Below are 21,135 nucleotides of genomic sequence, written 5' to 3'. Positions count from 1 at the left end.
GAAGCAAATTCATTACATAAAATTTGGAAAAATTTAATTCAATTAAAATTGCTTTATTTTATGACTAATTCTTCGATAAAGTTGTATTTTAAAATTTGATTTCAAGTGTTGATTTGGCACTGTTGCTTTTTTCTGAGTTTGAAAATTCTCTAGAACCTAGAATCGTCTTGTTTCGTTGTTTGTTTGAAGTCTTCACTGTCTTGTAGTTTGATTAGTTTGATTACTCGTTTGAATATGAATAATTCACAAGAAATGTCGAATGAGATATTAAGAATTGTAGAAGAAGCTTCTCAGAAAATTTTGGATTCTCATAAAACCACAGATGGGGATGATTCCATGTCGAGAACAGCTCAGCAGTTTATGGAAGTATGAAACACCTCTGCTTATTATCATGATTCATTCTAATTTTTTTGTTTCGACTTTAGTTGTTTTCAAAGAAACAACAGCCATTGAAATTGCTTTCGCAGGAGATGATGAAGCAGCAGCAGGCACAGAGATTAATCTAAAAGAAGGTAAAATGACTTATTTTGCTTTTGAGTATAACATCAACATCTTCCAAGACCAAATTAAATTTTGCAGATGAAGAGGAATACAAAAAAATTATTCAGGATGTCATCTATAAACGGAAACAAGGAACCAAGATGTGCGAAGACATCCTAGAGAAGACACTGGCCATTGAAAAGAAGGCAGTGGTATGTCTGATCTAATCTTTTATCTGATTAATTGGACTTGATGGTTTCGTTGTTTGTATCAGATGGCTGTGGAGGTCAACCCAGGAGTAGTCAGTGTGCAAGAGTTTGAGAGACAGCCAGTACCATACAAAAAAGAGGAACTCAAAGTTTCATCCAATAAAACTGTGAGCATCATTAAGTCCTCTACATTTAAAGTGCTTGATATAAACCACCGGGTGGAAGAAGAAGGCTTAAAGCCGGTTAAAATGACTCCCCCTCAAGATTTTCAGATATTCCAAGCTGTCAGAGTGCAACCTATCCCATCACTACAAGAAATTGAAGGTAAACATGAACCACAGTCTTTGAATATTTATTAAAACTACATTGTGGCCATATCACTAGTTATTCCAGTATTTATAGCATTATCTTTATTATAGATTTATGTCAAACTTTGGCCGATTGCTGTTCCTACAATTCCTGGAGATGAAATAGAGGTGAAGTCTACGGGAGAGTTCGGGCCGTAAAATATTTTCTCATACCCGTCAAAATGAAGCAGGTTATTGGTATTCACAGAAGATTATTCTGGCAGAATAGTGGAATGGAACTCGTTATCCTTAGTAACCAAAAGACATTTGGGTAAATATTTGTATCTTAAATTCAATTCAACATATTTTTTTATAGCAAATATCCATTTTTTTAGGTTGAATGAGTCAAAAAGTTCGTTCTTCTAACACACGAATGGAACAAGATTATATCCTGGCTACAAAAATCTCGTTAAAAGAAGCGACAAGAAATCGGCCAATAAATTGGCCTGGTTTTAAGGCGAAAGCACTCCACCTCATTCAGGGCCGACTTACCGGAAATTACGAAAAATTTTCTTGAAGACTATCTGGTGCAATATGCATGGGCTCGTTTTGGACCAACAGAAGATGGTCCAAACTCTATTTGCCCAAGATCGATAACCAATTCATACCAGTTATTTGGTGCAACCCTGGTTCGAAGTAAAGGGGAAGAAATTTGACGTTTAACCCTGGCCTAAAAAGGAGTTGACTTAAATTCAAAGAAAATGTATGACACGAGAAATTGACATCAATTGATACTCATCATGTTGCCACTGACTTCGCTTCAACATTTCCCATCGGCCTTTCGATGAAAATTGGTGGTTTCTCTAAATTTTGGTTATCACGAGGGATTATGGGAACAATTATTGGAAGATCAGCTTTCATTCATTGTTTGTTGTTACGCATTTCCGGAAATAATTGAAATTATGACCACATATGTTACATTATTTGCGAAAGCTAGGGTGGGCTGGGGGTTCATCTATTCCTTTCCCTTTTCCATTGGTTATCGCAAAAATGTACACCAGTCTTCCAATCAACAAACCAGTCAGTTAAGGTAAAATCTCTACATTTTTTTCATTTTGTCTTTGTATCGTTTTTCTATCGGAAGTTGGTTCGTCGTTGGGAAAGTATTCCTTGATTTGTTTAAGGTGATATTATTTTTAGTTGTTACTCAACTTTTGACCCCAAACAGTTGTCTGCAGAAAATACATCAGCAGGTTTTGCCGAAGAATCAAAACTTAAAAAATTATCGCCCGTTTTCATGTTCTTTCAATTTTCACCAAATTCATTAAGGAATTTCAGTGATTGAATTTAGAGATCTCCATTACTAACAGAATGCAGATTAACTTGGTGAAACGGACTAGTGCACTTGGTCACCATAAACCATTCTTTACTCGCATTTCAATTTCGAAGCCTACACATTTTCACCAGTTGTTTTTATTGGTTTTCCAGAGAGATTTGAGCGAGACTATTCCTCTCTTAAATGTCTTTTCTCAACTTTCTTATAACGATTGCGCCTTTTTTCAACAGTGCAATGTTGTGTTTAGAGACGTAATAGTCGGTACTTAGACTTGAAAGGAAAGTTCCATTTACAGAAAATCCCCTTTATTTCAAAAGTTCTCAACTGTTAAACTATTAGACAGTCTCTAACTGTTTGCAGATGTTCGGTGTATCAGACTTGTAACCTTTTCAGTAATACCATTCATTACGTGACAGTGTTAAATAATCACAACGTTAATTTTCGAATTTGAAACCAAGGTGTAGAAACATACAGATTAGTCAAAAAATCCTCCTGCATAGAAGGGACCTACCTCGATATTGAAATACCTCGATATTTAAATACCTCGATATTGAAATAAAATCACAAATGATTTATGTAAGCTAAGTCACGTCTGTTGTTAGCATATGCTTCTTGGACAATTCAATCTCTAAACTATTAAACTTAAAATTAAACATTTGGGTAAATAATGTAATCCATTGACTTGACCTATGTTTTGGTGTGAGCATTTTTTCACTAGTCATACTTGGGTACAATGGCATCATTAGTGGGGAAAAAAATTGCAATTTTTTCCTGGTTATTTTTATTTCTTAAATGTCCCAGGAAAAAACCAAGGCGACGTCTCACGGAGACCACAATGGCTTTTTTTTGGCTACGACCCTCGTTTACTTTCTGTGTAGAAGCGGGAGTTTTCTTCTACTGAAAAGAAAAAGGATTGAAAAATAGTTATGCAGTTCAGCTGGAATGCCTATCTCCTTGGGTGTGTGTTCATGCAATGGCTCAATTCAATGCAAGGAATGAAGAGAGTTGTTGTTTTGTTTGTCTTAATTCATCTTGAAGGTTGAGTTGGGTTGTTATCGGAATTGACCGGTCGGTGGAATATTTCATTTCCGCTTGGCGCTCCTTCCTTTGGAATTGACCGTCCTCTTCCTCTGGTTGCTTGTGGTGATCGAACTACTTCCGGTGCAGTTTTAGCAGCCCCTTCCCAAAGCACGACGTCTTCTTCTATCTCGTTGTTCTCTTCTCCTCCTACAGCTCCTTCTTCCTCTCCTTCCTGCGCTCGTTCTTCCACTTATTCCTGGATTACTTGTGGCTGATGTTGTATATTGGAGCAGTTACCTAACGGCCTCCTTTGTCCCTGACCAAAACGAATACCTCCGCAATATCTGGGTCTTAGGTTCAGTTCAAGTTCAAGAGCGAAGTATGGTTGTGAATGATTGGAACTAATCCGATATACGGATTTTCAGGTGCTCTCCTGACTCTTGCTTCCTATCGGAGCTGTTTGTTCTGTAAGTCTTCAAGATAAAGTGGGCGAATCATTGTGCCGTATTCTACCCTGGATGGCTCTACAATTGGAAGGCGATGAAAAGCTTGAATTTTTCCCTCGCGTGTGTTCTTGTAGAGTGTGTGGGAGGGGAGGATGGGGCCTGTCCCCCTCGGGCATCTGTACCAGTCTGCGGGCCTCGGCCCCTTTGGGTTTTTTTTCGCTACAAATGTTGAGAATAGAATAAAAAAGTTCTAAATGGAGCTCCACTAAAGTGCTAGAGGATGAAAAAGAAAGAAAATGTAGGCTATCTACTTCAAGTTTTAAGTTCAAATGAACAATTTTATTACTTTTATAGAAGAAATCAGAAATGTTGTTACAGTCGAGTGTCTGTGTGTGAAACGGTTCTAACGCTTCAGGCCGATGCGGTTTTGTTAAAAATGGCGATGACGACTGGAAAATTTCACATACACATACACTTAACTAAAAATGTTTTAATTCTACGAGGTAAGATTAGAAAAAAGCTCATGATGATAGAATAGGGTTTTTAAATTAAAGTTTGGGTTTTTTAAGTTTTGTTCGTTTTAGGTGTTTAAGTTACAAGTAAACGAAATACTTCACAAGTTCAAATTATAAAGTGTGATGGGCCATGTTTGGCAGGGAATAGTGTGAACTTTGCTTACCGAATTGAGATGAATAAAGTAGTTGATGATAAGTTTTAGTATCTGCGATCCGTTTGTATTGGAAGACTAATCAGTACAAGACAGTACAATACACAATCAGTACAACACAGGAAGAAAGGTGCGACGAAAAGGTATGAAACAACGAGCTGTCAATACGAGTGGCCACCTACGGTATTCCCGTAAATGGACCGGAAGTGTGATGATACGGCTGAATCGCGTCGTCGGCCGTTTGAAACGAGTTTCATTTCTAACAACAGGTGACGTTAGTGATAGGAAATTTTGTAATAACTGTGTCACTCCCCATCAAGCTGGAACACTCGGTACAACAATGCTTTAATTATGTTTGGCAGAATATCCATGATTTTTACGCCAATGATTGCAACTACTGTTTCGTTTTGTAAAAATTTGTCTTTAATGGTGGTGTCGTTTGCATCCAGTGCATGTCGTTGACTAGAATCTGGTAAGAGCAAGTTTTTTAAATTGACGTGTAGTTTGGATTTTTGAGGAAAGTTACCTTATTGATGGAGTTGTTTTGACGGTTGACAATGGATAAGTGTTCCGGGTGTCTGACGTTCAGGCCCAGTAATTCGGGCCCGCGTCTTTCAGGACCACTTTTATTGGGTCTGAACGTCGTAAAAATTGAGCCTAAATGACGGAGTTGAATGTCATTCAGGCCAAAATATAATTTTTTATATTTTTTACAGAAGTTTGTCATTATCATTTTAAATCATAATAAAATGGAACTGCAATACAATGCGGCCCAGTGATGCGATAAATAAGTCAATGGTTGAGCATAGGTTAGATGCATAGCTTTGTCTGCGAAAGGACCGAGGTTTCAATCGCGATCTGTCAGATGGAAAAATTATGACATGATTGGCTTCTCATTTTCATGAATACATTCAATTAGACGCTAGGTTGAGAGGGGTAGTGAAATGAAGAAAAACAAAACGACCATGAAAGAAGACAAGAAAAAGATAAGACATTCGCTACAGAGACCTAACAGAGATTGAAAATTTGTTTTACATGATTTGATTTAAAATTTGAGACTGGAGATTACATTCAACTGATAAATCTTGAACAACAATTTTCCGGCGCAATTTTTCAAAAAGTTGCCAGGAATGGGTTTAGTAAAATATTCCGTGAGCTTCTCTTCTTTAGACAGATAGTACGTGCAGGTAGTATGTGAAGGAATCCATCATTCTGCTTTTCACGAAAAAAGTGGTGCTGAACTTCGATATGATTATTAGTTCGCTTGTGAAATTCAGGATTAGTCACCAAACGAACATCACTTTGGTTGTCGCAGAACAAAGTGGTAGAATCAATTTGCTCAAAAGATTGCACAGCCAAACCATTATCTCCTTTTCCGTGTGGCAGGCAGAGGCAGACAGAGGCAAGATACTCTGCTTCCGTAGAGAGCCACACTTTTTTGTTTCATACATATACGTTTTCCAACCTTACAGTGCGACTTTCCGGGAATAGTAGTGAACTGAGCCACTTGGTCCTCTGCAAAGCTGATCTCAGGTCTTATGGTAATATCAGCATGCAATATAAGAAACTACATACTGATCGCTCCTTGGAAAGGGAACAACTTGCTTGAATCTGCAATTGAAGAATTTTAGTCAGTCTTTTAAATTAATCGGCTGGTGTAGTTTTAGAGTGACAAATCTGCATGCTAAATTTGGAAAGATTTGTTGATATAATTTGTGTAGAGATGTAGACACTGCTTTTCACGATTTCTGTTGATCAACAGGCCAACAAAAACTTAGCCGGTCTTGGCACAATTTCGAACTGGAGCTGTTGATACTTGATGATTTATGAGACGATTTTCTTACTGCTGCTTGCTACCAAACCATAGGGCTACCCAGATGCTCAAAATAGTTGCCTCTGCACTCTGTCGAAGAAAATAGACACTCGAATTGGCTTGACTAGGGACAAATCCAAATTTGATCAAAAATTCATCAAATTCTTTCATTCAAACTTCCTTCAAACCGATTTTGCAATGCCCGTTTTAGGGCATTGCAAAATCGGTGTGACCTAATAGCGGTTTTGTGAAGACGATATACTGGAGTTTCTTTTCCAGTGATGATATAGCCTTCTGGTTGAGTAAGATAGTCTTCCTCTTTCAAAACACCATGAAGAAAAGCCGTAGTCACATGTTACACTGACGAAACAGACTCACTCTACCTTGATTCAACATTACCGGGTATATTTTATCGAGTTGAAAAAAGATAGAATGAATAAATAAGTCACAAAACGCAAAATTTGAAGAAACATCTACAGGTAATTATGCAATCTAATTATTATGTTCTCATTGATATTGTTCCTCACAATTCCAGTTTAATGTCTATCTAAAGGCATAGATGAAATGAAATTAGGATTGGAATACGTTTTTTTTCGCTTTTTTTACTGTCTTATGACAGTCACAAGAAATGTCTCGTTTTGCCAGGTTCTAAAAAAGGCCGACTACCTCATACCATTCCATTGCATAAAGCAGGAGCACGGCCAATACGTCGGGACTTTCCCCGATGCGTACCACTTCGGGTACTAATTGCGCTGAGGCCATCAACTTTTTCATGCCTCAGGGGCTGCATTTTGCCGAGGAAAAGGAGTGCGAAAGCACCACTGTCCATTGACTTTACAAAGTGCGTAAGCTCTTTAATCTGCCAGCGGTGATACTTGCTATTCCCGAAGCAAACAAGTTGTCCCCGACAACGCAGTTGACCCCACACAAAATGACCACAGTGGTAATGTCTTATGGGTTATCATCATAAAAAAATTTGCACTCCACCTGTGAAAATTCAAGTCAATCGTCGAAAGCAGCGTCAAGCAAATTTTTCGTCGGCACAATCAGCTACTACTTTGCTGTATGTTCCAGAAATAGTATAAAGAAAACGTCTAAAGTGGCCGCATTGTTAGGTGAACTTCTAGATTCTCGATCACTGTCGGTTGAAAATGACGCATTAAAAAAGGAAATTGCTTTGTTTTTGCATGTCAACTCTTTTAATTTCAAAAAAATATTTTGATTCGTTTGATTTGTTTAATTGGTGGAAAGTGCTCAAAGACCAATTTCCTCTTCTTTTTGTGGTGGTTCGTAAAGTGTTAGGTATTCCTGCCACGCTTCCTGTTGCAAAAGAATTTTTAGGGTGGAAATATTTTGTTTTCTTTACGAGCCAACATTTCACCACATAACGTGGATATGACTATTTTCATTCTTTTTAAGGTTTTTAAGGCTATTTTCTTTTGCTTTTTTAAGTCTTTAGAAACACAACTAATACAGTTTTTTTAAACACAATAATTTTTTTTACCGGACACAATCCAAAAGAAAGAAAAAAAATACTCTTTCTTTTCGCTATTTTCTTTGTTTTCTAAAAAAACCAAATCGGTAAAATATTTAAAAAATTGTAAAAATACAAAAAATAAATTATTTAAAAATGGGATCCCTTTGATTTGACTCAAATAATTCGATGCTATGACACCATTTGAATTAAAATTTTCAAAAAAATTATACCGTTGCCAGTTGTATTTTATTTTATTTAAAATACTTGGAAATGAGCTTGAGCAAAAGTGAGCTTGAGCGAAGCTCATCTTTTTTTGTGAACTTGAGCTTCAGCTCCGCTTACTTTGAGGCCATGAGCGGATTATTTCATTGCTAATTCATCGTTTAAATAAAAAATTTAAAGTAAAGGCTGTGATGATAAATAATCTCTCAAAACCAAATGTGTGACCAAGAAGGGGGAATCAGAAATGTGTTAAAAAAGGGATTGCATTAAAAGGGATTGTCTTTAATGAATTATACTACGGGTTAATAGTAAAATACACTTATACAAGTATTTTTAATGTTCTAAATTAGGGTTTCCTACACAAGGCACTAGAGATATTAAAATGTTAGCTTACATACATGCAGCTCAGGCTGCTCAGCATTTAATTCAGGTCTTTATAATTAATTCGAAAATTTTGTCCAATTTAGGGTGTAAATAGGTTGGAGCAAGGGTGCCAAATATTGAAAATTGGAATAGGCTTACTAAGGATTTTGTGAAATTACTGGAAGCACAATTTATCTTAAGCATTGTTGTAACTTGGCAACGTTGCCCTTTCCCACCAAAAAAGTGAGTAGTTCAGTTGGTCTTGAATCGCTGGTCCAGCAAATACACAACTTATGTCGCTCTTAATATTTTATATTTCGAAGAAATATAAAGGGATAACTAATTGCAAATGTTATGAAGGATTGCATAATTTTCTTACTCGTTTTGGGTTAAAATCCTTGGTCTTATTCTTTATGTACTATACTATCTGTGTCTATACTTCTTTGTCTGTGGTCAAGAAAACAACATAATGTTTCCACTATAGGTTACTACTTCTTGAATTACTTCTCAATACCAAATTACACATTTACACGGGTTTAAACGGGACAAATATCGACCATTTTTTTTTCCCAAAACTCAACACGCTTATTATTATGGACCCTAATCCATTTTTAAAACTGGGAATATCAAAGTAATATCCATAATAATCGGTAATTCCACTGTTGGAACGTTTCGATAAGTAGAAATTCAGCGACTTCTCCCCTGTGTTGACCAAATGAAGAATTTAATTGAAGAATTATGTGCAATATAACAATACAATATTATATATATATTCTCAATACCAAATTACACTTTAAAAAAGTGCAAAAAAAAACATATTTATAATGTGATATTGGTCAATTCCTTCCAGTCCATTTGGGGATTATTATTGGGAGTAATTTAGTACCTCGTGTTAATTTCTGCCTTTTCACAGACATCCCTTTCATGTTGGCTTCTGAAATTCTTGTAGCGTAACTTAAGTATCTCCAACTCCTAGAGTAAATTCAATTATTTTAATGACGTATAAGTATTTGTTTTCTTTACTTGCCTAAGTCAATTCTTGACTTGTAGATTGGAGCGGAAGCATTTTAAAAGATTCCATGGGTGAATGGGTGATCTTTTGCTAGTTTTAAATAGTTACATTAGGTATTTAAATTAAAGAATATTGAATACATTACTGTTATAGGACTTATAGCTTTTTCCGGTAGCGGTTCATGTTGTATAAATTCAGGTTGGTCAGGCACAACGCATCAACATTCAGCTTGCGTTTAAATAGACTGTTCTATTACTCCTTCAGTTGCTTTAGTTTGCAAATTCTTTTGTCCAGTTGATCTTCATAGACAAGCAGGTTTTTATCCGGCAAAATAATGTGTTAGGTATTGAAGCATGATATAGGGAGTAATGATGTTAGTACCTCGTATTAATTTCTGCCAATTCACAGCTGTCCTTTTCATGCTAGCTTTTCAAAATCTGGTCGCGTAACTTGGGAGTATCCAACTCCTAAAGTAAATTCAATTATTTCAATGACTTATGTAAGTATTTGTTGTCTTAACCGTTTTCTTTACTTGCTTTAGTTAACTCTTGACTTGTAGATTGAATTGGAAAGACTTTCACAGATTTCAAGGGTGGATTTTCTGATTCCTGCTAGTTTTAAATTGTTAATTCATAGAATATTAAGAATTACTGTTATAGTAATGACAACTTTTTCCACTGAACTTCTTTAGTCGGCGTAAAAGAACTGAATAATGGGTAAGGCCCAACAAGCAAATCAACAGTGGAATATTCTGAGTACAGGTATGACTGAACGGATAGATGCAAATACAAAGAGAAATTTATTTATTGAAAATAATCCGGTCTGCGTCGTCGCAAAGTTGCTCGGCTCGAGACGGATGAATCTCGAGCTCTACTTCGTCGACCTCAATTGGTTCCGGGGTCGGTGGATTGACCGGCCCGGATTTAGGAGGAGATAGTAGATCGTCCTCGTCCTCGCTCATGGACCCAAACAAACTCCCAAGGTGTAGATCGTCCTCCACCAGCGGGTTCCTTAGAGCAAACACGCTTGACGCTTGACTTGCGCACCTTTGCAGTCTTTTTCTCCTTTTTAACTTTAACCTTTTTGGGAGTCTGGAAGTTTAGGATCTTACAGATGATTATTTCGTCTGAGTCGTCCTCTGACCCAATCTCGGTTGGGGGTTCAGCGGTGGACTCTGGACGTCACGCTTTCCCTAGAGAGAGAAGGAATTAGTAATTTCCCGGTAGGAGAACTCCAAATCTATTACCTTTGGCTTTTGCCCGAGAGGGTGTAGCCTGATCTGTTCCGTGCACCGGTGATGGAATAGCTTGGTGCTTCTCCAAAGCTAGGATGGTCTCCTGGGTGGGTGCAAGTGAGCCGTATCCTAACGGTACTGCAGTAGGCGACTGTGACGTCGATGCTAAAAAACATCGAGAGATATATAATTTACCCGATTGACGGATTTTTATTTTACCTTGGTCGTATCTCTCCAATACTGGTTGGAGAGTTTTTCCGTCGATGGTGAACGGAGGCTTTGTTGGGTCAACTCCACCCCGTGGCACCTGCGGCCGGATGGCTACTCGGTCCGGCACCCACAGACTATCGATCACGAACTGGGCCGGGGGCACGATCCTGCTTGTTGACCGTGTGCGGGGTCTCTAAACGTCCGAATTAACCGGGAAATCTTCAACGGGCACAACGTCAATACCAGTGATCGCCGACATCTCCCTTGATACGCGTTTCAGCAGCGGGCTGATGCCTACTGGAGCTGAGAGTTGCTTCCCTTTGGAAGGTGGAAGATCCTTGCTAGGGTCGGTGCCTGCTGACTCCGAATCCCACTGCACTTTTGGAGGTTGCAGATCCTTACTAGGGCCGGCGCCTGCTGACCCCGGTGTTGAATTTAACTTTAGTATTAAGCTAACAAAAATAAGATACAAACTATTGAATAGCACTTGCTGTATTAATACCTGAGTAATTTAACAAAGTGGGTACAGATTAACTTGCTTTTTACAAAACTCCAAGTCACCTTTTCGGACAGAGACAGGTACACACCAGTTCAGAACACGTGAAGTAAGCAAGTCATCGCAGACGACGATTGTGTAAGACCGTCAAACCTTGGGAAGGGAGGTGTTGTGGGTTTCCGCAACACAAATAGGTTTAGGCAACAGTGTGAGAATAATATTTGAAATCAACACCCGGACCCCCACTGCACTTTGAGAGGTTGCAGATCCTTGATGTACGCTCCTCTGAGTAGTTCCTGTCTGCTCGTAACCAACTCTCGGCGGAGATCTGCCGTGTAAAACCACTTACCTCTGCGTGGGCTCGTGGGATTTCCAGCCGGTTAGTTGTGGTGTTGGATTGGACAGCGTCAGCCTCGGCCTCGGTCCTGCGACGCTTGATATTAAGCGCTTGGCGTTCCCGTTCAAGTTTCGCCTCTTTGACCGCGAACTCTGCTTCTTGGAAGATCAGGAGCTTATATTTGGCCGCGAGCTTTGAAGCCGCCTTGTGAGAGTCTACTAGGTCTGAGTGTTCTTTAAGAGTCTCCTCACACACTCTCAACTTTTGTTGGACCTCCGGAGGTAAGTCCTGGATCAGCCGAGCTTTGGCTGCTGCCGCCTCTCTGCCTGGACGCACTTGCAGAGAGTACGAGGCCGTGAGCTTGAGCAGCTCAAAGAACGGGAGTTCGAAAAGTTTTGCCAGTAGTTCCCAGCACGTTTTGGTGTCCCGGGCCTCTACAAAACACTTTGCCGACTCACGCACTAGATCGATGGCTGCTGCCCACTGCGCCTCCTGGTTGTCACAGGTACAGTCCGGGAGTCCCACTAGAGAATGAGAAAAATGAAAATGTATTAGTTTTCGGTTTTAGTTCCTGAAACCGGTTCGAAGGACCATTCGTCTGCTCGCCTGCGCCGTTAGTGGCTGCGGCGATTTCGGCTCTCGACTTTTTGTCTTGTTTATACGTGGAAAAGTGCTTCTAGTTTCGTGTGCTTTACATTTCTGGTGAGGTTAATTCGTCGTGATCCTGTTTTAATCTATCTAGCTGTGGTTCTGCCCCCCCACTTGCTAAATATTTCGGTATTTCGCTGGTGTTGTTGTTCCATACCCAATGTACCTGTCACTTACCTAAAGTGCCTGAGGCATATACTCGGCGAAGCCTCTTCTCTCTTCGACCGTCCAATTCTAGTCAGATAAAACTCGATGATGCTGTACTTTATATCATACGCAATCTTGGCATCTCGCGTGAACCGGGTATGGGCCTGGGTGTTGTTTACAACTCTTGAGTCAAACGCCCGGGTAAGCGCGGTGTCAGAGCTGGCAAGGCGGCGAGGAGGGCAAGAGCGGCGAAGAAATTCGTGCCCTTTGCTCTCGTTAACGCAAGATCCCTACTCAAGAGGGTTGACGTCATCACTCATCATCTAATTACTTATGATCTGGATCTGCTTGCCGTCACTGAGACCTGGCTCACCGAGCGCCACGGCGACGATGACCTGCTGAACATCTGCCCCACTGAGTTCAGCGCCGTTCACTCCGCCAGACTGGGTGGAAGGAGAGGAGGAGGAGTAACTCTCATCTACCGTGAATCTTATCGGACCCATGTTGTCTCCTTTGGATACACTGCCACATCATTTGAGTACTTGATGGTGCTTCTCCAGTGCAATTCTACCTGCATCCGTCTCGTTATCGTCTATCGCCCCCCTTCTCAGTCTACGAAATGCAGCGACGGCCAATTCCTGTCGGATTTCTCCGGCTTTCTTCAATTGCTCGTGGTATCTAGCGGCAAGTTGCTAATTGTTGGCAATTTCAACATTCACGTCGACGTTGCGGGAAACTCCACTGCCTGTAAGTTTCTCACCCTTCTTGACTCTTTTGGCCTCTCCCAACACATCCGAGGCATCACTCATCTTGATGGCCACAATCTCGATCTTGTTATCTCACGTTTCTCCAACAACGTCATCTGTGAATGCATGGTATCTGCTTTAATATAAGATCACTTTGCCATTCATACGCTCATTCGTGCCCATTGGCCTGTGCGCCCACAGAAAAGAATTACGTATCGTGAGCTAGACCCATTGATGCCGACTGCTTCATGTCTGATTTGCTCAGTCTCTCTCTTTTTACTGATCCATCTGATGACCTCAACATACTGCTTGAACAATACAATGCCGACCTTTCGCTGCTACTCGACAAACATGCGCCTGAGCGTTCGAAGGTGATAACTGTCCGGCCGGCAAATCCTTGGGTGTCTACAGATGTCTTGGCTATCAGAAGAAAGTGCAGAGTATCGGAACGTCGATGGAGAAATCGGAAGAAAAAGGGTCTAGCACTCGAGATTGACAGGGAGAACGTCCGTAACCTGTTAAAGGAAAAACGCCATCTGCTCAAGAAAGAGAAGTCGTCGTTCCTCAACGAAAAGATCGCGGAGGCTGAGGGAAAAAAGTCACTTTTCAATATCGTCGACTAGTTTCTCCTTAAGAAGCCGGGTCTTCAGCTTCCTCGCCACGACTCCCTTCCTGATCTTGTCAGCCGTTTCAGTGATCACTTTCTGAAGAAGGTGACCGATATCAGGGCCAGCCTTGACGACGTTGCTTCTTGCTCCTCTGCCACTGCCACTGCTGATGCTGATGTGTCCATTGACATCCCCTCTTTCTCTTCGTTTGAATGTGTCTCGGTGTGTGAAATTGCTGCTCTCATTAAAGAATGTCCTTCCAAATCCTCCTCTCGTGATCCGATTCCCACCTCTCTTCTAAAGAAATTTGCGGATGTACTTGCTGTTTCTATTGCTTCTATTGTTAATCTGTCGCTCTCCTCCGGTATTTTGCCTGGTGAAATGAAACTTGCTTTTGTCTCTCCTCTACTGAAGAAACCGAGCCTCTGTGTGTTGTGTATTTGTGTTGATCATGTCTGTCAAGTGTGTATGTGTGATTGTGCTGGCGCAAAGAAACGCCGCTAGAGAAGCGGCGAGCGTGGTGGCTGAGGCGGCCATTCGGGCTCGCGTTCTGATGCGAACAAGTTCTACTTTCATGTCCGTCTCATTTACATTTTCGTGTTGATTCCCCAAGTGTCGTTTTAATACAGTGGCGATCCTTAAATCGCACCAAGACACAACATGGCGCAGTTGGCATAACCTTTTCCTCAGTTTCGACTTTGTGATTTTTCGTTTGCTGTCGTCCCATCGTTGGCCCTCACGTGTTCAGTGTGTCGGTGGGCGCCGCCATTTTAGTTTTGTGCTCCGTTTCCCCGAGGCATACGTGTGGTTGGGCGCGTCTCAGTGGTTTCTCTGGCAATCGAATAGAAGTCGTGCAGACATTTTTTGTGTGAGATATTTTCGGCATCTCAGATTATATATACCGTCGTTTTTCAGTGACACGCGGTTCATGTGCATCCCCTTTTTGACTTGTTAACTTGATGAACACTCCATATTTTCTTCGCTCGTCCAAACATCGGCTTTCACCTACTTCCCCCCGCATTTCGATCCCGGTCAGCATGACAACGGCGGCTGATGCGTTGGCTGCGGCCAATGCGGCGACGGCCGCCATTACGGCTAATGACGCTCGCATCGACGCCATAGAACAAGGCCAGACGACCATCGCAGCCCAGCTGACGACCTTGACGGCTCAACTTCAAGCTTTTCTCACAGCCGGTGGTGGCGCTGGTGGAGGTGTTGGCGGCGGCGCAGGTGGTGGCGCTGGTGGAGGTGTTGGCGGCGGCGCAGGTGGTGGCGCTACTGGTGGAGGCAGCGGTGGCGCTAGTGGTGGAGGCAGCGGTGGCGCTAGTGGTGGTGGCGCCGGTAGCAGCGGTGTCGGTGGTGGTGCCGGCGGAGGCGGTGTTGTTGGTGGCGTTGCTGGGCATGCGGTTCCACATCCAAGGCGGCGGCTCGATCCATCTGGAATGGATAAACTTCACGGTGACATCACTATTTCGTTACTGCGTTCTTGGAGAAATCGGTGGAACGATTTTGCGGAGTTGAACCAGCTTCTCACCTATCCGGTCACGGAACAGATGGCCGCTTTTCGCATAACCCTCGACTCCACGATGCAACAGGTGGTAGAAGTGGCACTGGGGATCACACCCGCAACCGTTACGACCCCCGACCAAGTTCTCGACCTCATCGCGGATTACATCCGTGCGAAACGCAATGTGGCACTCGACCGAGTGGCGTTTGAAGAACGTCGTCAAGGTCCATCAGAATCTTTCGATGATTTTTACATCGGCCTGCGCCGTCTAGCAGAAGCGGCAGATTTATGTGGTGCGTGTTCTGAAACGCGATTGGTGACTCGTATCATTGCCGGGACGCGCGATGCTGAGACGAAGAAGAAACTATTGGCCATCAGTCCTTTCCCCTGTTTGCAGGTGGCGGTCAACATCTGCCGCAGTGAAGAGTCGGCCCGTGCGAACGAGCGCACTCTTAGTGGGCAATCAGGTGTTGCAGCTATTCATCCCAAGAACGGCAAGGTTGACAATCGGTCATCGAATGAGTGCGGCGCGTGTGGCCGCTCGGCTCATGTGAATGGTGCGACATGTCCGGCGATGGGCAGAAATTGCCATGCGTGTGGAAAGCCAGATCATTTCTCTCCCAGATGCCCCAATCGTGACAAAGGGAAGTTCGGCGCAAACGGAGGAATGGGCGGCGGAGCTAAATCCAAAATGGCTCACATCACCATCGGAAATGTCCAGGATACTCATCGACGGCGCTGTTCTCCGACCATAGTGTTGAACGTGATTTGTGACGATGGCAGTGTCGGTGCTCAAATCAGTGACGTTATTCCCGATCCAGGCGCTGAGGTCAGTGTCGGCGGCCGTGATGTTATGGCATCTTTAGGCCTATCTGAAAAGGATCTGGCAGCTTCGTCTTTTGACTTAGTGATGGCCGACAGATCCTCTCCGTTGTTATCGATTGGACAGCGCGACATTCACGTCCGGTATGGAGATCGGAGCGCTCATATCACGATTGTGTTCTGCCCGGAGATTCGCGGCATGCTCTTATGCCGGTTGGATTGCGTTGAATTAAATATTCTGCATCGACAATACCCGAAGCCGCTGTCTCGAGTGCGTTCGGTAACGTTGTCGTCGCCGGAGGAAAGTCCACCACGTGATTCAACTTCACCTTCATCGGGTGGGACATTTCTCAAGGATATTTACATCCCTATGGAGCCTACCGCGGAGCAGATTTCGACCATCGAGGCGGCTATCAGCGCCGAGTTTGAAGTGGTTTTTGACCAGGAAGAGGGGTTACGCCAAATGACAGGCCCGGACATGGTAATTCAGCTCCGCGACGATGCAGTCCCATTTTATGTTAATGGTGCGCGACCTATTGCTTTCGGGGATCGCGCTGACGTGAAACGTGTGCTCGATGACCTAGTGGCGAAAAAAGTGATCATTCCAGTCAGTGAGGCGTCGGAGTGGGCCGCTCCATTAGTCGTCATTCGGAATGCAAAAACTGGAAAAATTCGTATATGTGTGGATCATACACGTCTAAACAAGTTCGTGTTACGCCCTACCCATCCAACGCGTACACCACGCGACGCGGTAGCGGAAGTGGATAGTGAAAGCCGATACTTCACCAGCTTCGATGCGGCCAACGGGTATTATCAGATACCCCTCCATCCCTCCTGCCAACATCTCACTACGTTTATGACCCCCTGGGGTCGCTACAAATTCCTTCGCGTGTCCATGGGATTATGTTGTTCCGGGGACGAGTACAATCGGCGAGCGGATGTCGCGTTTGCAGCGTTGTCTTACACCGTGAGAGTGGTGGACGACTTGCTGCGATTTGACCGGACATTCCCAGCTCACGTCGCGGGAGTATGTGCAGTATTGCAGGCAGCGCGGACGGCAGGAATCACCTTCAGCAAGGAGAAATTTCGGTTTGCTCAACCCCGCATTTCTTGGGTCGGATATGACATCCGGCACGGTGGCATCACCATCGAGGAAGAAAAATTAAAAGCGCTGTCACATTTTCCCAAGCCAACCAACGTATCTGAGCTACGGTCTTTCATGGGATTGGTCGAGCAATTGGCCGGCTTTTCTACCGAAGTGGCGGCGGCAAAGAGTCCCCTTCGTCCCCTGCTCAGCACACGCAACCCTTTCGTATGGACCGAGGATCATGATCGGTCTTTCGAGGCTGTAAAGCTGGCCCTTGTCTCTCCGCCAGTGTTGGTGCATTTCGACCCTATGCGTGAGACAACAATCCAGGTCGATGCATCGCGCAAACACGGCATGGGATATGCGCTACAACGCCATGGCGATTCCTGGAAGCTGGTGGACGCTAACTCACGCTGGTGCTCGGATACGGAGTCGAGATATGCAGTGGTGGAACTTGAGTTGGCGGCGGTGGAATGGGAAATCCGGAAGTGCCGACTTTATTTATCCGGATTGCCCAATTTTACATTGGTGGTTGATCATCAAGCATTGGTGGCTATATTGGATCGATACACATTGGACGCTATCGACAATCCCAAGATCCAGCGCCTGAAGGAGCGTCTCTCCCCATACGCATTCACAACGGTATGGCGAAAGGGGAAGGACCACGCTATTCCTGATGCGTTATCGCGAGCGCCGGTGAATGATCCGGCGGCGGACGATGAATGCGTCTGAGCGGAGTTGGCGTATTCTGTGCGTCGCATCACTCTTCAAGACATCAGCAGCATTTGCAGCCCACCTGACGAGTCGGATTTATCGAGCCATTTGACGGATAGTTTATGTGAAAATTTGCGAGCGACGGCGTCAGCGGACCCCCATTACGTCGATCTTGTGGCCGCCGTGGAATCCGGATTTGCTGTCGACCGTGCGCGCACCCCCGATCACATTCGGCAATTCTGGTCGATTCGCAACCATTTATCGGTGGATAACGGAATCGTCCTATACGGATCAAGAATCGTCGTACCTATGGCGGCACGCAAGGACATGTTGAACAGGCTGCATGCGGCTCACCAGGGCATTGTCAGGACAAAAAGGCGTGCCCAGCAGACTATCTACTGGCCTGGAATCACCAATGACGTGACCATGCTCATCGAGCGATGCGCTATATGCCAGGAGCGTTTGCCGAGCCATTGCCAGGAGCCGATGATGTCCGACCCGCCACCAACGTACGTTTTCCAAGACGTGTCGGCAGATCTATTTCAGCACGGGTCGCTGCATGTGCTGGTGTACGCCGACAGGCTATCCGGTTGGCCGGTGGTTCATCAGTGGCGACGCGATCCGACTGCACGTGAAGTGGTGCAAGCCGTCGTAAATAATTTCGTGGAACTGGGCGTGCCGATGCGCTTCCGATCGGATGGTGGACCCCAATTCAGCGCCGGAATTTTCCTGGAGGCTCTGAAGCGGTGGGGGGTCGAATGGGGCAATTCGTCGCCACATTATCCCCAAAGCAACGGGCACGCGGAGGCGGCGGTGAAGGCGGTAAAGGAGTTGGTGGCAAAGCTCGCACCGTCAGGCGACTTATCATCGGAAGCCTTCCTCACCGGCCTCCTAGAGTTCCGTAATATGCCGCATGAAAGTGGTTTATCGCCGGCTCAAATAGTATTTGGTCATCAACTTTGTTCCATCCTACCAGCCCACCGGTCATCGTACGCGAGTCAATGGAAAGAAGCGATAGCAGCACGGGAGATCCAGGCGGCAGCTGATGCCGCGGTCCGATTTCGTTACGACGCCCGGACGCGCCCTCTCCATCCGCTATCCATCGGTGCGTCGGTGAGAGTGCAAGACCCGGACACAAAGTTATGGGACCGTGCTGGCGTAATAGTGGCGATCGGGCGATACCACTCGTATCGCATAAAATTTGCGAGCGGCAGCGTTTTATGGAGAAACAGGCGATTCCTCCGCTTGTTGGTTCCAGCGACATCGGCGGAGGAGGCGGAATCATCTTCCCCGGGCGATGATGGAGGCGAAACGGCGGCAGGCGATCCCGATTCTACGTCTACTGGGCAGCGACCATTACCGGCCCCATCGGCAGCGTCACCTCGCAGAAGCACCCGCACACGCAAGCCGCGAGTTATTATTTCTGTTTAATTTGGCATGTGAAGAATGTATTCTTCCCCGCTATTATATCCATGTTATGTTCCCACTATCCTCCAATCCCGTCGGCGTAAGCGACATTACCCATATATCTTTGTCGCCTTCATTTATTTTTTTTTTATTACCTTGGACCCACTTTGCGTCCGGCGCCGCCATTCGATGACGATCGACCATCACCGGAGAGCGGCGGCTCGGGAAGGGTTGTTGTGTATTTGTGTTGATCATGTCTGTCAAGTGTGTATGTGTGATTGTGCTGGCGCAAAGAAACGCCGCTAGAGGAGCGGCGAGCGTGGTGGCTGAGGCGGCCATTCGGGCTCGCGTTCTGATGCGAACAAGTTCTACTTTCATGTCCGTCTCATTTACATTTTCGTGTTGATTCCCCGTGTGTCGTTTTAATACAGTGGCGATCCTTAAATCGCACCAAGACACAACACTGTGTGGATGATCTTAATAACTATCGACCTGTATCTCTGCTCTCTTTCCTATCGAAACTGGTCGAGCGTGTGGTTGCCAAGCAACTATCAAGTCACTTACTGGCCAGTGACCTCTACGTCCCTGTCCAGTCGGCATACAGGCCGAATCATTCAACGGAGACGGCATTGCTTAAGGTTGTCAATGATCTCTTGCTGAGTGTGGATAGTGGTGATGCGGCTGTTTTGGCCCTGCTGGACCAGAGCGCAGCCTTTGATACCATTGACCACTCAATTCTATTGAGGAGACTAACGTGTCGATTCGGCATATCTGGCTCTGTCCTTACCTGGTTTCGGTCATATCTTTACGATCGCTGTCAATCTGTTCCAACTCTCTGGAGTAACTTCTGCTGCTGTTTATCTTTCATTCGGCGTGCCCCAAGGATCTGTACTCGGCCCCGTCCTTTTTACTCTGTATAACAGCCCTATCCATTCCATTTCGCTGAAGCACGGTGTGACGGATCACTACTATGCCGACGACGACCAGAAGTATGTTTCATTCCCCCTTACCCCTGACTACTCCGAGTAGCGTCGGGCTTTCTCCACACTCTCCGCCTGCGTTGGTGAAACTAAGCAGTGGATGGCAGAAAATCGGATAAAGTTCAATGACTCAAAGTCTGATGCGATCGTCGTGTACTCGAAGACCAGCCGATGTAAACCTGCTGATTTTCCTCTTGCCATTGGTGATGCGTCCATCACTCCGTCCGATTTTGTTCGAAACCTTGGGGTCACCATTGATAAGCACTTGACTATGTATCAGCAGATCACCAAGACGTGTAGAAGTCCCTTATTCCACCTGCGCAGGATTGCAATCTCAAATCTCACGATCGGCTGTCGTCCAACTGGTCTCCGCATTTGTCCTGTCTCACATTGACTATGGGAATTCTCTTCTCTCCGGACTCCCGTCATCTCGGTTGGAACCTATAAAGAAGGTCTTGTATGCAGCTGCTCGAGTCGTCACCGGAGCCCGACGTCGCGATGCCATGACCCCTCATCTGCGGGAGCTTCACTGACTGCCAGTCCCTTATCGGGTTGAATTCAAGATCGCGGTGCTGACGAACCGCTGCCTAAATCGTTGTGCTCCCTTCTACTTGTCCAGCCTAATATCTCGCCGTGTACTCGACGGTCGAGGTGGTCGTGTTCTGAGGTCCTCCGTTGTCCCCTCCGCTCTTTATGATCTTGTTCCGCCTTCGGTTCATGTGAAATCTTACGGCAATAGCGCATTTTCTATTTATGCACCCACTGTTTGGAACAAACTCTGTGTGTCTGTTCGCTCAGCCTCTTCTCTTCCTCGCTTCCGTACTGCACTTAAAACTCACTTTTTCTGTATTGCGTAGCCA

The 21,135-nt window shown here is 44.5% G+C and overlaps 1 protein-coding gene and 1 long non-coding RNA gene across 2 annotated transcripts; both read left to right on the top strand.

Moving 5' to 3' along the window:
- The first annotated feature begins 202 nt into the window (after window positions 1–202).
- On the top strand, window positions 203–993 carry LOC124189939. The gene is made up of 3 exons (XR_006872723.1): window positions 203–366; window positions 426–692; window positions 755–993. It is a non-coding gene; the product is annotated as an uncharacterized LOC124189939 (long non-coding RNA).
- A 13,802-nt stretch (window positions 994–14,795) lies between these two features.
- LOC124189960 lies at window positions 14,796–17,906 on the top strand. The gene has a single exon (XM_046582474.1). The coding sequence runs from the start codon at window positions 14,796–14,798 to the stop codon at window positions 17,904–17,906; it is 3,111 nt and encodes a 1,036-aa protein (XP_046438430.1).
- Window positions 17,907–21,135: the final 3,229 nt, after the last annotated feature.

Source organism: Daphnia pulex, chromosome 3, assembly GCF_021134715.1.
Source record: "Daphnia pulex isolate KAP4 chromosome 3, ASM2113471v1".
NCBI lineage: Eukaryota > Metazoa > Arthropoda > Branchiopoda > Diplostraca > Daphniidae > Daphnia > Daphnia pulex.
Note: the sequence above shows the minus strand (reverse complement) of the source record. Positions and strands in the feature narration are given on the sequence as shown.

What these genes read in the sequence shown, in the direction of transcription:
- LOC124189960 (XM_046582474.1), top strand. Translation starts at nt 14,796, where the DNA reads ATGACAACGGCGGCTGATGCGTTGGCTGCGGCCAATGCGGCGACGGCC.